Consider the following 14,969-nt stretch of genomic DNA (forward strand, 5'->3'; position numbering starts at 1 on the left):
ACGCAGGCTATTTGCCCTCATTTAATTTGCCCTCAGAAATCTCTAGAAGGTCAGGATTGGAGAGTCTGCAGAGACAACTTCCAACCCCTTTCGCTTTCCGGAGGGCAGGCCCGAGGCCCTGCTGAGGGCGCCGGGTGTAGAGCAGCCAGGCAGTGAGGCCTGGTGGTCCCCACCAGCCTCGGGGCTGGCCCAGTCCTCAGCCTGGCTGCAGGCAGAGCTGATATTGTTTAAATGAACCAATGGATTAATCCAGAGGATTGTGCTCAGAGGACCTACCTCAGAACTGCTTGGAAGGACAAATGTTTTCCCAAAATAAGCAAATCTGTGATCCAAAATTCACACCACCTCCCATCCAGGGATGAAAGCTAGGATCCCAGGTGCACCTGGTTTGACCCTTTCTTGTCATGGCCCAGAGGAGGGGCTCCTGACTGCTGGCGCACCTGTGACCGGGTCAGCACGGACAACTGATGGCCTGCCTTCGGCACTCTCGTGTAAAGGACATGAGGCAGGATAGGCCACGCCCCACGGTGGGTACAGCACAGGTACATGCGAACTGCATCCTTCCCCAGTTTATCCACTCACATTATCTTATGACATTATCTTCAAGTGTAGCACTGTCCTTCCTACTTGACGCAAAACGGTACCAACGCACCCTGGGTACGGTGCCTTCTATGCATTAGGAAGCCTGCCAGTGTGTTCTTTAGATCTTAGCTCCTTCAATTTCCACATTGAGGGAACCCTGCAAAGTAGGAAGCTTGTCCTTACTTCAGCGACGAGGAAACTGAGGCTGACCATGGTGAAACTAGCTTGCCCGGTGACCCACAGCTGGCACGTGGCAAGGCCGGAACCTGAGCCTTGAGCTCTCTGCACTCTAGTTCACAACCACGAATCCCATCACCTGGCACAGTCAAGAATCACTTGCCTCAGGGCCCAGAAGCTGGCAGAGGAGGATGTGAGTCTAGGCCCACTCACGTGCTTCATCACACCGGGTCACGTCCCTACGTGACAGACACCTTTAAAGGGGTTAAGGAAGAAGGAGGAACTGGGGGTGAACCAGCTTCAGGTTCTGGCCTCCTTTCAACCAAGCTGCCAGTTCCTACACCCCTGGCCCTTGGATCCCGTCCCGTTTAGCTCACCCCGGGGAAAGTAAACACACGTTTGTCACCCTGACAGCACAATAAGGAAACACAATAATGAGGAAACCAGGGCCCGGAGTAGGAAGAGACCGGGCACACAATGCCCCGCGCAGCAGGGCCACCAGGCAGAGGCTGCCTGAATGCCCCCAGAGCTCCATCACTGCCCTTCTGTGTCCCAGGGTCAAGCTGCTGCCCTCTCAAGTCAGGCCCACAGGCTGCAGCAAGGACCTGAGCGCGTCCAGGATGTCTTTCTGGAAAGGTCTCCCTGAATGTTGACCTTTGTTGTTGCCAGGCAGCCAAATGACAGTGGGACAGGTACCCTTCAACTCACCCACCTGACCCTGTTTTTCTGGATGCAGCGCAGCCATCACCCCTGATTCAAAGATGCAGGGGTGTGCTGGTGGGCAATTTCAACCTCGACTCATCTCACAGCCCCTGTGTGGTTAAGTGAAGGGGAGACGGGCCCTCCAGGCAGACAGGAAGGCCCGGGGCAGGAGGAGTGGTCCCTCCAGCAAGGCCAGCATCCCCACGCTCTCTGGCCTCCCTCAGCCGCAGGCCAAGAAGGTCGACACAGGCACCCAACGCTAAGAGTTAGGGGCAGAAGCTGGCAGAGAAGTATGTATGTGGAGCCTCTCCATCCGCCTGCCTGGTGTTCGGGAAATCAGCTCCGAGGCTATGTGATGAAGTGGCCAGCGGGCCCCTGTGCCTCCCGTCCCAGCCAAATGCAGATCGTCACAGCAAGTCTGCCCTGTTTTCTCACCTGACCCAGAGGTGCTGCTGTGACACTAAGGCCCTGAGGAGCATGGGGCCGTGGTAATGTCACGCTCACTTCTACAAATGCACGACAGAGACCAGACGCCCGACCAGCTGGAAGGAGCATCAGCCAAAGGCACGTTATCTGTGCTCAGGGCACCCTGCCCTGCATGGGCCTGGGCGCCAGAGCCCCACGTACCTGTTAAAGAGGTTATTACGGCGAACCATCCGGAGGAAGCCCGTGGGGTCAGTCACCGAGTTGAGCTTGTTGTTCATCTCTTCAAACTGCTGGTCCATGATGTCTCCAGCTTCACTCTCTGTCTCGCTGCTGGCACAGGCCCTGTGGGAAAAATGCAGAGAAAGCCAATCAGAGAGGAAGAGCTGTGCTATGCAAGTCTGCTGCATGGTTCTGGGCCAATCCCCCGCCCAACAAACCCTGCTAGTCAGTGCCTCCCTGAGGCCAGGTCACCCGCGTCCTCCTCAGCATCCCTACGGCCTTCTTCCCTCTTTTGTCTAGTGCCTCTCAAGATGCACTCCGTTTGGCTGTTTCTGGCTGTGGTGCCCACTGGGCTGGGAACTCGACAGGAAGGAGCTGTGCCGGAGCCAGTATTGCACCCCCTGCATCTAGCATGGGCCTGGCACATAGTAGGTGCTCAGCAACTATTTGCTGAGGGAACAGCATCCCTGGCTGTGCCTGTGGTGGGCTGGCTGGGCACTCTTCCCCGAGGACACCTCAGGTGAGTGTGGCTGTGTGGCAACCTTCCCAGCAGGAGTTCCAGTCCATTCCACCCCGGAAACACTAACTAAGCACCGCCCATGTGCCGGGCACCCTGCTAGGCCTGGGAGACACATGCCCCAAAAGGCACTTTCCAGATGAGCAGACAGACATGTACACCAGTAGCTGAGATGCCAGGCAGGGCAAGCCCTGTTTGAAATGTGGGCTTGGGAAACATTGCTGATTGGAGCCCATTTTCCAAGCTCAGCACGACGATGTTATAATATTTGAATTAATAAATTCAGATTTCCCCTACGACAGGCTGTAATAGAACATCTCACAATGGGTTTTAAATAAACAGAAGTACCCAGGAGTGCCCTGATTCATCAGTATTATTAAAACGACAAAGGCTTATTAAACATAAGGGCCGTGCACTGTGGCCCTATGAGACCAAGAGAGATGCCACAGGCGCAGAGCGGTCCCAGGGAGCGCTGCCATCCGCAGCCGCCCCGCCCCATCGTCTCAGCACCTCACAGGCCCCTAAGGTCAGCAGACGCAGGTCTCTGCGTTGAGCCCCAGCTTCCTTTGGCGTGATTCCATCCAGACTCTGGGGAAATGCCGATGACATCTAGTCCACAGATAACTCTCAGCCTACATGACAACTTTGTTTCAAGTTTCCTGCTGACTAAGGACTCGTGTGGAAGAGGAGAGAACACCAGGGCACTGGAGGCAGAAGACAGAGTCACACACGCAAACCTCTCACCTGCTGGAGAAGTGGGATCTGGAAAGGGACGGAATTTCTCCTGTCTACCACAGGGAAGAGGCTCCCGCATCAGCGATTTGGGTTTAAGGTGAATAAGACCTGCTTCAAATAGCCAGGCTGGTGAGCCTGTGACATCAGGATTACACGACAGGGAAGAGGAATGAGACCCTTACTGGGTTGTTAATGGAGCCGAATGAGACACAGTATGTGAAGCTGCCTAGTGACCCTGAATGTTGTCGGCGAACATCAACCCTGGTGTGATGGTATGTTTGTTTTTTTTGTCAGCTTGAGTGTTGGGCTGGACATTTGGTCAAACATTATTCTGGGTGTGTCTGTGGGGGTGTTTCTGGATGAGATTAACCTGTGAGGAAAGCAAACTGCCCTCCCCAATGTGGGTGGGCCTCATCCAGTCCACTGAGGGCCTGAATGGAACACAAAGTGGAGTGGGAGAGAAGTCCCTCTCTCTGCCTGTCTGGGAGCTGGGACATTGGTCTTCTCCTGCCATCAGACTTGGACTCGGGCTGCGATTCACACCATTGGCTCTCCTAGGTCCCCAGCTCCCCGACTGCATGTCTTGGTACTTCTCAGCCTCCTTAATGATGTGGGCCAATTTCCTACAACAAACCCTTTTGTATGCGTTGTGTACATACCCTATTGGCTCTGTTTTTCTGGAGAACCCAGACTAACATGCCTGGTGATTAGGCACCAGACTTCCAACTCAGCCATGTTCCTTGCAAAGGCCCACTCACAAGCAAAAGTTCCCAAAAGCTGAAGCCCTAGAGAAGTGTCGAGAGTGGAACAGTCTTCAGGGACAGCACAGAGGTCTGATTTCCGGGCCAGCTACTTGTCTTTGCCTCAGAACCACGCTGAGGGCTGGTAAAGGCCATTAGCCCGCTGTTCTTCCCCACCCGCGCAATCTGGAAACGGCCCTTCAAACTCAGCGCAGCGCCTGGCATGCAGTAGATAGGGAATGAGAAACTGCTGAATGAATGAATGACTTACGCTGGAGAACATTTTCTAATGTGCAAAGTATTTTTACACAGATTTAATTCTATCTGTACGTCAACCCTATGAGGTAACTCTTATCATCTCCATTTCTGAGGAGACTGAGGTTCCGAGAAGCCAAGGAACTTGGCCCAGGAGCACCGGGAGGTAGAGCCAGGACTGGAATGAGCTCGGGTACTGGCACCGATTCCCCGCCCCCACCTCCCCCTTTAAGGCTCTAAGCTTCTCACACATTCCATGTCTCTCTCTGCTGGGGTTTGACTAGGGGAGGGGTGAGGGAGAACAGAGGAAGCAAGAGAAACCAAGAAAGTTCTGAGCACCTAAACAAATCGCCATGGCTTCTATCGTGCTGGAGAACAGGAATGAAGTTTTATTCCTCTCACCACTCCGTAGGCGTCAACTGAACAGCTGAGCAGCTCGAGACTTGAAATGCTCTCTGGGGAGCTGAGGGCCCTTCACAGAGACCCTGGTAAATATCACTCAACAAGCTCCTCTGTCCAGGGACACATTTATCATCTGAATGCGACTGCGTGCACGGAGCTGAGAAATCTGCTTGTCATTCAGCGCTTTGCAAAGGGGAGAAGAATTGGCTGAAATTGGTATCAGCCTCCATTATCTTGCAGTTCCACTCTTGCTGTCAGCCGCAGACTGAGCCTTCAGAATCTCATGCTTAATGGGATTGTTTCCTATTTCCTGACCCTTCAAAGTATTAATACTGAAGGAAAAAACAAACAGGCGATGTCACAGATAAGGGAATCTCCCATTTACAAAACAAACCTCATCTATATAACTTATAGCAGGGGCCCCAAGGGTGCCCAGCCACCTGTGGTCCTCACTTCACGACTCCCCCGACTCAGATTCTCTGAAAGACTTTCTATAGATGGTACATCACCTAGTCTGCTCACCACAGGCCCGGATTCCACCCACTCCCGCTTAACAAATGTATTGAGTGGCACCTACGTGCAAGAACTGCAGAGGCGAAGCAGAAGAGAGTCCCATCACATCTGTCTTCGGGCACTTACTGGCTAAGGTGGATGAAGAAGGAGCACGGGGAGGGCATCACCTCTAACCAAGATAGGGAGGACATCAAAGCTTTTCTGCAATAAGTGCATCCGAGAGGTGTTTTGAAGGCTACCACTTTCACAGGGGGTGGCGGCGGGGGGTGTGTGTGCTTCCAGGCAGATAGAATGGTATGAGCAAAGGTGTGGAGAAAAGACAGTGCTATTTGGGGCCAAGAGAATAGCCCAGCTGAGCTGGAGCAGAGAGAACGAGTGGGAGAGCATGAAGAGATAATGGTGGAGGGTCTTGAACTTGGAAGGCAGTTGAGAGCTGTCAGCACCGACCTCTGAATGGAGGGCAGCAGAACCAGAGTGCTCTTTGGGAGATAGTCAGCTGGCCCACAGTGGAGAATGCCAATTACACAGGGAGGAAGGAGAACAGTTACATGGCTATTACCAGCACCTTCTCAGAAGCCTCCCTGAAGGCTCAGGCTCAAGCTTAATGAAGCCTTAGAGGCCCCTCACACTTACTAGAAGCCCCATTCTCAGGAGTTATTGTTGCGTTACACATTAATGTGCCTGGGTCTCAATGTGCCTGGTGAGGAAAGTTTTTCATAAGCCGTTGGGCTCTGAGATCTAGATAACTGGCTCCTTCTTCCGCCCTCAGTTCCCATCCACTATCTGCCCTACAAAGAGGCTAGCCTGGCTGTAATCCCACCTTCCTGATTCTTCCCTGGTTTTTGGCATCTATTGATACCAACAATGGTTCTGGCTTGTCCTGTGTTTGGGCCAGCTATCCCATTAGCCTAGATGTGTGATACAGGGTAGCAAGGCTGAGAGTGGAAAAGTGGGAACTGATAGGAGAACTATTACCCCACAAATAACTTAATTGCCTGGGAAACTCATTGAAGGGAGAGGGTAAAAGACAACTAGCAGTTAAAATATGGCAGAAGGGCAACTGGTAACAAACACAGAAATTGAAAGTAGAAGTTTGTCTTATGTGGAAGAGGAGTAGGTTCAGTTCAGATACGCTGAACGTGTAGACAGGACATACAATTGGAAATGCCAAGTATGCAGATGTTGATTCGATTATTTAGACACTTTTCCTTCCACAAGGCTTAGAAATTATTAGAAATCCAGGTGTGGTGCTCGTGAGAGAGGTGAGAGAGGTCAGGACCAACTATTTGATGTCTCATACATTTGTTCACTCAACAAATGTTACAAAGTATTTGTCATAAATACCCTGCTACACCAGGTTCTGGTTGCAGGTAAGGTGGAGTAAGCACATTCCACCCCATCTTTCCCAATGAATATAACTATAAACCTGGATGGACTGCATGGAGAAGCATTTTGAGGAATGTAAAAAGTAAATAATATCAGGCAGATTAGGGAAGAAGACCAGAATTCAAAGGGCCACCAAATCAATAGTGAACTTCACATTTGTTGTCCCTCCAGAATCCCTCACACAGGTCTCTATGCAAACCCGAAATGCAGAGGTGGGCATCGGTGCAGAGAGCTCCAGAAGAGGATAAAGAAAATCCCCCATTTTTCTTATTCTCTTTTCTTGTTCTCACATGCTGCAGGCCACAAACAACCTTGTGTTGTTAGTCTCAATGACAGCAGTGGCAGCAAGGGCCTGAAAGAGTCTACAACTCTGAGGGAAGGGAACCCTTCGGTCTAATCAGAGCCGATGTGGTCCCAAGAGGACGGGGCCGTCCCCTTTGCTTTTTCTCTTCCTCCCTCCCTCTTAGCCCATGATGTGAGAGTTGTCATGGGAAGGGTACAGCAGAGGGAGGTAAACAATGCCTCAACTTTCTGGCAGGAGGACCTCAAAGAAAAGCCCTGGGGAATCGATACCTACTGGAGAGATCACAGAGAGGGAGGAGCTCAGAAAAGGTACGACTTCAAGTTGCTCAGGAATTCCTGGATTCCCTCCCTAGCTGTACATACATAGATCTGACCCTAAAGACTTTGAGGATTTGAAGACTGTGTAGAACCTGAGCAGGCCACTGGATAGCGCCCCTGTGGGGCAGACTGGAGAAGCCCAGCAAAGACTTGGAAAACTGAACTTCCGATGAACGCTGGTCAAAACTTGTGACCTGAACCCTAACCAAGTGAATTGCCTGCTAAAACAAAAATATCAGCATTTTCCACTGTGGTCAAACAAGACCCAGCGTTTCACAACATAATATTCAAAATGTCCAGGGTATAACCTCAAATTACTCAGCATTTGAAGAACCAGGAAAAAATCTCAACTCACATGGGAAAAGACAATCATCACATGCCTTTTAGAATTATGCTAAGATGACACAGATGTTGGAATTATCTGACAAAGACCTTAAAACAGCTATTTTAAAATGTTACAACAAGTAAGGGTATAAAGACTCTTTGAAAGGATGGTAAGCTAGAAGGTCTCAGCAAAGAAAAAGATATTAAGAAGAAGCAAATGGAACATATGGAACTAAAAAATATAACTGAAATAAAAAATTCACAGTATGGGCTCAATAGCTGAATGGAGATGACAGAAGAAAATCAATGTACTTGAAGATAGAAAAGCAACAGAGATTATCCAATCTGATTAACAGAGAGAAAAAAATATTCTTTTGTAAATGAACAAATCTGAGGGACCTATGGCTCAGTACCAAAAGGTCTAACATTCATGTCTTCAGAGCCCACAAACGAGAGGAAAAAGAGTGTAGAACACACACACACAAAACAAACAAACAAACAAAACAAAACAAAACAAAACAAAAACCTTAAGGGATAATGGACAAAACCTTCCCGAATTTGGTGTTTGACATAAACCGACAGATCAAGAAGCTGAGTGAACCACAAACAGTATAAACCCAAGGAAATCTATGACCAGACACATCATATTCAAACTGCAGAAAACCAAAGACAAAGAAAAACATCTTGAAAGCAACCAGAGAAAAAAGATGCATTATGTATAGAGAAAATAACAATTCAAATGACTGAAGATTTCTCATCAGAAACCATGGATACCAGAAGAAAATGAAAAACATTTTTAAAATGTTGAACAAAAAGAACCAACCCAGAATTCTATATGCAGTGAAAATATCCTTCAGAAATGATGGTGAAATAAAGACATTATCAGATGAAAGAAAACTGGCAGAGTCTCAAATAGCTCCCAATTATCCCTGCCTCCTACTCAAGCCTTGTACAATCAGCCCTCTCCCTCAGCATGGGCAGGATCTGGGACCAACAGAATCTGGCAAAGGGAATGGATGTCACTTCTGTGATTACTAGCAGACTCTCTCTACTGCTTTCTTGGCTTGCATGCCTGGATGGAGTAAGCAGCCATGTTGGAGAGGCTTTCATGGCAAGTAATGCAGGGCAGTCTTTGGCCAACAGCCAGCAAGAAACTAAGGCTCTCGGTCCAACAGGATAAGTCCCGCCAATAATCATGTGAACTTGGAAGTGGACTCTTCTCCAACTGAGCATTCAGATGAAACCTCAACTTGAATTTCAGCTTCAAGAGAGAGTCTGAAGCTGAGCACTTAGCTAAGCCATGCCAGGATTCTTGACCCACAGAAATGGTGGGATAATAAGTTTGTGTTGTTTTAAGCCACTAAGTTTGTGGTAAGTTGTTATTCAGCAATAGATAACTAATATAAAACTAAAATAATTCATTGCCAGCTGAACTACTCTAAAATAATTGCTAAAGGAAGTATTCAGACAGAAGGGAAATGATACTGGAAGGAAACTAGGAATATTAAATGTCTGAGTAAATATAATAAACTATTCATCACCTAACATTGTCTGAGGGAGTTTTAATGTACAGATGTAGTACATAAGGAAAATGCAAAATGGGGGGGGGATAAGTTCCCATATGGTGGTAAGATTTCTACATTTCACTTGAACTAGTAAAGTATCAATAGTAAGTAGACTGAAGACTGTGAAAAGTAGTTATATTACAATCTCTATAGCAACCATTAAAAGTTATAAAAAGAGATATAGTCAAAGATGGTAAGAGATAAATTAAAATGGATTTCAAAAAATTTTTTTCTCAACTAACCCCAGGAAAGAGGGAAACAGAGGAATGAAAAACAGAAACAAACACTGATATGCATACATAAGCCCACACATATCAATAATTATATTAAATGTAAAAGGTCTAAATATAGAGATTAACACAATGGAATTTTAAAAAATGACCCAATTAAATGTTTCTACAAGAAACTCATTTCAAATATAATGATATAGATAGGCTAAAAGTAAAAGGACACAAAAAGTTATACCATGCAAACACTATTAAAAACAAAGCTGGAGTGGTTATATTAATATCAAAGTAGATTTCGAAGCAATGAAAATTATTAGGGATTAAAGAGGGACATTACACAATGATAAAAGGACCAATTCTCCAAGAACATAAAATGATCCTAAATGTGTATTCACCTATCAGTAGAGCTTCAAAATACACAAAGCAAAAACTGGACTACTGAAAGGAGAAATGGATAAATTGACAGAGACTTCAACATTCCTTTCCCAGTAGTTGACAGAATTGGTAGATACAAAATCAACAAAGATATGGAAGAACTGAACAAAACCATCATTCAACTGGATATAACTGACATTTAGAGAACATTCTACCCAACAAAAGCAGAATATATTCTTATCAAATGTACACAGAATATTGCCAAAGACAGGCCATCCCTGGGTCACAAATCAAACCTTAACAAATTTAAAATAATTGAAATTATGTAAAATATTTTCTGCCCACCACGGAATTAGCTTTGAAAGTAAAACAAGAAAGATAACAGGAAAATCTCTAAACACTTGGAAACTAAACAACACATTTCTAAATAATTACCAAAGAAGAAGCTTCAGGGAAATTAGAAATATATCTTGAACTAAACAAAACTGTAAATATAACATCAAATTTGTGGAATGTAGATAAAGCCTTAGAGATAAATTGATAGCATTAAATACTTATATTAGAAAAGAAGAAAGGACTGATACAAATAATCTAAGCTTCCACTTTAAAAAAACTAGGCAAAAAAAGAGCAAAATAAACCAAAGCAAGCAGAGGAAATAAGAGCAAAAATCAATAAAATTGAAAAGAGCAAAACAATAACTTTTTTAAAAAATTGATGAAACAAAAAGTTTCTCTGGGGAAAAAAAGTCAATAAAACTGATAAGTCTCTAGCCAGGCAGACCAAGAATAAAAGAGATAAGGCAAAAATGATCAATATCAGGAATGAAAGAGGAAATATAACTACTGATCCCACAGAAATTAAGAGCATAATAAGGGAATACTACAAACAACTCTACACATATTGATTCAGCAACTTAGATACAATGGACCACCAATTACTAACATACCCAAACTACTAAAATTCATTTAAAATGAAATAGATAACCTGAATAGTCCTACAACTACTAAAGAATTACATTCATGGTTAAAAACCATCCAAAACAAAACTCTCTGGTTTCACATGGTTTCAATGGTAAATTCTACCAAACATTTAAAGAAATAATGCTAACTCTACAGAATCTCTTCCAGGAACTGGAACAAAAAACACTTTTTCCACTCATTTTATGAGGCTTATATTACCCCGACACCAAAAGCAGACAAAGATAACGGGGGGGGGGGGGGAGGGGAACCCTGCAGACCAGTATTCCACAGATCAACTGAAAACAGATATAAAAATCATCCACAAAATATTACTAAATAGAATTCAGCAACATATAAAAAGAATTATATACCACAGTCAAAGGGAATGATAGGGTTATTCCAGATGTAAAGGTGTTTTTCAATATTTTAAAAATCAATATAATCCACCATGTTAAAACTAAAGAAAAAGATACCTTTTCATATAAATTGATGCAAAAAGCAGTTGACAAAATGCAACACCAATTAATGATAAAAACTTGCAAACAAGGAATAAAACAGAACTTCATCAATCTGATAAAGAGCAGCTGTAAGTCTACAGCTAACATCTTACTTAATGATGACAGACTGTACGCTTACCTTGGGGACAAAATGCTGATAAAAGAAATAAAAGACCTAAAATAAATGAAGAGGCATACCACGTTCATGGATTTTTTAAGATTCAACAAAGATAGCATTTTTTCCCCAAATTGGTCTATTTGTTTAACATAATTCCAATCAAAATCTTAAGACATTTTTGTAGCTTAGAGAAGCTGATTCTAAAATTTATTTGAAAAGGCAAACAAACTAGAGCAGGTAAAACAACTTTGAAGAACTAGAATAAAGTTAGAGGAATGACACTGCCAGATTTTAAGACTTACTATTAAGCTACGGAAACAAAGCGTGGTATTGGTAAAAGAATAGACATATAGATCAATGGACTGGAGTCCAAAAATAGACCCATCCGAAAATGGCCAATTAACTTCTGACAAAGGTGCAAAGATAATTTAATAGAGGAAGGATAGTCTTTTCAATAAATCGCTTAGGAACAATTGGACATCCATAGGCAAAATAATAATAATAATAATAATAAATAACAATAACAATTTTATAATTAACTCAAAATGAGTCACAGATCCTAATATAAAAATGTAACACTATAAAACATTTAGAAGAAAACACAGGAGAACATTTTTGTGATTGGGGTGACAGATTTCTTAGACATTTCACTAAAAGTATTATCTATAAAGAAATAATTGATAAAATTGATATAAAAATTAAAAACTTTTGCTCTGTGAAAGACACTGCTAAGAAAAAAAGCTATAGACTGAGAGAAATATTTGCAAACCACATGTCAAAGGACTGGTATCCAGAATACACAAAGAACTTTCAAACTCAACAATAAGAAAACATACAACTGAATTTTTAAAATGAGCATAAGACTTGAACAGTCATTTCACCAAAGAGAATATAAGGATGGCAAATAGACAAATGAAAAACATGTTCAATGTCATTAGCCATTATAAGAAATGCAATTAAAACCATGACAAAATATCACGACACATCTATCTGAATGGCTCAAATTTTAAAATGCTGACAATAACAGGTGCTGATGAGACAGACCAACTGGAATTCTCATACACTGCTGGTAGAGATGCAAAATGGTACAGTCATTCGGGAAACTACTTTGCAGTTTCTTATAAAGTGAAATACATATTCACCATATGACCCAATAATTCTACTCCTGAAAAAATGAATTTATGTACCATATTTACCCTAAATAAATGGAAACTGATGTTACATAAAACCTATCAATGGTTTATAACAGTTCTAGTCATAATTGCCCCAAACTGAAACCAACCCAATGGTCCTTCAGTGACTGAATGAAGAAGCAAACTGTGTACATTCATACAATGGAATACTCAGTAATAAAGAGGAATGAACTATTGATACAGTCGACAACTTGGAATATTCAAAAACTATAAATTGAGTGAAAGAGCTCAGTGTTAAAAGGTTCTGTACTGTAGGATTCCATTTATATGATTCATCAAAAAGACTGCAGTGACAGAGAACTGAGCAGCGGCTGCCAAGGGCTAAGGGGAGAGAGAGGGTCAGGGTATGACTATAAAAAGGTGGAGTTATGTGGGGTGATGGGACTATTCTGTATCCTGATCATGGTAGGGATCACACAAATCCATACTATTAAAATACACAAATCCATGTGTATTAAAATTCACAGAACTGTATACCAAAAGAATACATTTTACTGTGCATCAGTTATCCATTTATTGCCTCTGTGCTCCAAATTCATCCTTCATTGCCTGTTCTCAGATAATGGATCATGGCCTGTTAAATATTTTTCCTTTGCCAGCTGGCAGAGTTTTGAGCTTTGTGAATAGAGAGCACTGAAGAGACACACAGGACGAGGGGGTTTTGCCTTCCTGGTTCTGCTGTGCTTGGTCAGCAGACTCCTGCTGCATGGGCAGCTTCTCCTGCCCCCAGCACCTGGCTACTGCTGCAGGGGTAGCTTCTCCAGGGTCCAGCTCCTGCAGTGCACACAGCTTCCCCAGACGCCGTTCCTGCAGCTTGGGTGGTTTCTCCACAACCCCGCTTTTGTCGTGCACAACAGCCAGAACATCCAGAGGCCACCAGCTTCCCCTGGTAAGCACCCTGGGTAGTTCTGTAGTGGAGTGATACATCTCCCTGAGAATACCTTTCCATAGCACCCTACAGAGCATACTTCCAGCAAATTCTGAGGGTGGATTTCCAGCAAGTTCCACCAGTGAGGCACCACAGCAACTGTGTAGCCATGGCAGTGCCTTCTCCAAGAAGGCCAGGATCTCAGCGCTCGGTGGGGGTGGGGGCCTTGTTCCCTGGGCACTCATTCTTCAGGGGTGGTGACTGTTCCTAATATCTGCTATTCCTGTCTGCTTTAGAATACTTTACCAGCCAATCCTTTTTTACTCTAATCTCTACTATAATAAGAATTCTTTATATTAAACTATCCCTTCAAACTGCTGTTTGAAGGAATAGTGGTTTCTTGTTCCTGCTTTGACCCTGATTGATACATACGGTATGTTAGTTAAAACATAAAATAAAATAAAATAAAATAAAATAATTCCTGCTATTAACACATCCTGAGAGGGATTCAGAAAAGTAAGATAAACTTGGGTGCCTCTCATTCATAGATCTGGCCATCAGGCTGACCAACCCTCAAAAACGTTCACCAGTGTGTGCCAGGCCCTTAGCCAGGGCTGGGATTACTCCAATTGAAGACAGCCTGCCCTTGAAAAGCTCCGAGAAAATGCTAGATGGGTGTACTGATCCCTGCGACATACACACAGAAAACTATTACATAGTGTGTGTGTGTGTGTGTGTGTGTGTGTATGTAGACAGAGAGAGAGAGAGAGAGAGAGAGATTGAATGAACAATCAGAGGGACTCGAGAGGGAGCAAGAGAGACAAGAAAGAGAGAGAGAGACTCAATATGAGAATATGAATGAATAAACAGCCAGCAGTTGTGCGGAAAGGGCTCTGGAGCACTTGGATTCAGGGCCTGATTTTGGCCACTCTTTACATGGCCATGATCTGAAATGGAAGGAAGAGCTGAGAAGAGTTGGCTTTGCAGACAAAACTAGCCATCACAATTCGGTAGTCACAGTTCAGCATCGGGGAGACCAGGAGACCTTGAGAGAGAAAAGGGAGGTGAGCAGAGGGACAAGGTAGGAGGAATGGAGAAGGAGGGCACGCCTGACCCCCTCAGTGGCCCAAATGCCTCTCTTTTCTCCCCATTCTGCTCACATTCCAGTCCTGTTGACCCAGCTTTGGGCCCGTGGCCTGCCTATCTGCCCTGCCCTCTGGGCATGACAATGACACTCCATGTCCCTTTCCCTGTGGCTCTCGAGGCCTAAGGATTCTGGCTCGAACTGACTTCCCTGGCCCTTTCTCATCCTGGACCCTGGAGGGAGGCAGAGGTGTCTGTTCTTGTTCCAGGCTCCTCACTTGGCGCTTGCCCACCAGCACGAGTCCTGGCTGGACCCTGCTCCAGCCCCGGCATGGGGTTGACTGGAAGGCTGAGGTTTAGATCATCTCAGTCACAGAGAACAATGAAGACAAAAGGTTAAAGTCAGTACATGCTGGCCGAAGTGCAGGCTGGCGGCACGGGGCCTGGTGAGGGGCTGGGAGGGGAGCGGGAGAGTCCAGCAGGT

The 14,969-nt window shown here is 44.8% G+C and overlaps 1 protein-coding gene across 4 annotated transcripts in view; it reads right to left on the bottom strand.

Moving 5' to 3' along the window:
• TTC28 (tetratricopeptide repeat domain 28) overlaps positions 1–14,969 on the bottom strand; it is a 624,117-nt gene that overhangs the window by 43,039 nt on the left and 566,109 nt on the right. For all 4 annotated transcript variants that reach the window (XM_033097458.1, XM_033097460.1, XM_033097461.1 and 1 more), the window contains one exon: positions 2,089–2,229. In XM_033097458.1, the coding sequence (XP_032953349.1) occupies positions 2,089–2,229 (141 nt within the window). The remainder of the gene's footprint in view (positions 1–2,088; positions 2,230–14,969) is intronic.

Source organism: Rhinolophus ferrumequinum, chromosome 25 (assembly GCF_004115265.2).
Source record: "Rhinolophus ferrumequinum isolate MPI-CBG mRhiFer1 chromosome 25, mRhiFer1_v1.p, whole genome shotgun sequence".
Lineage (NCBI taxonomy): Eukaryota > Metazoa > Chordata > Mammalia > Chiroptera > Rhinolophidae > Rhinolophus > Rhinolophus ferrumequinum.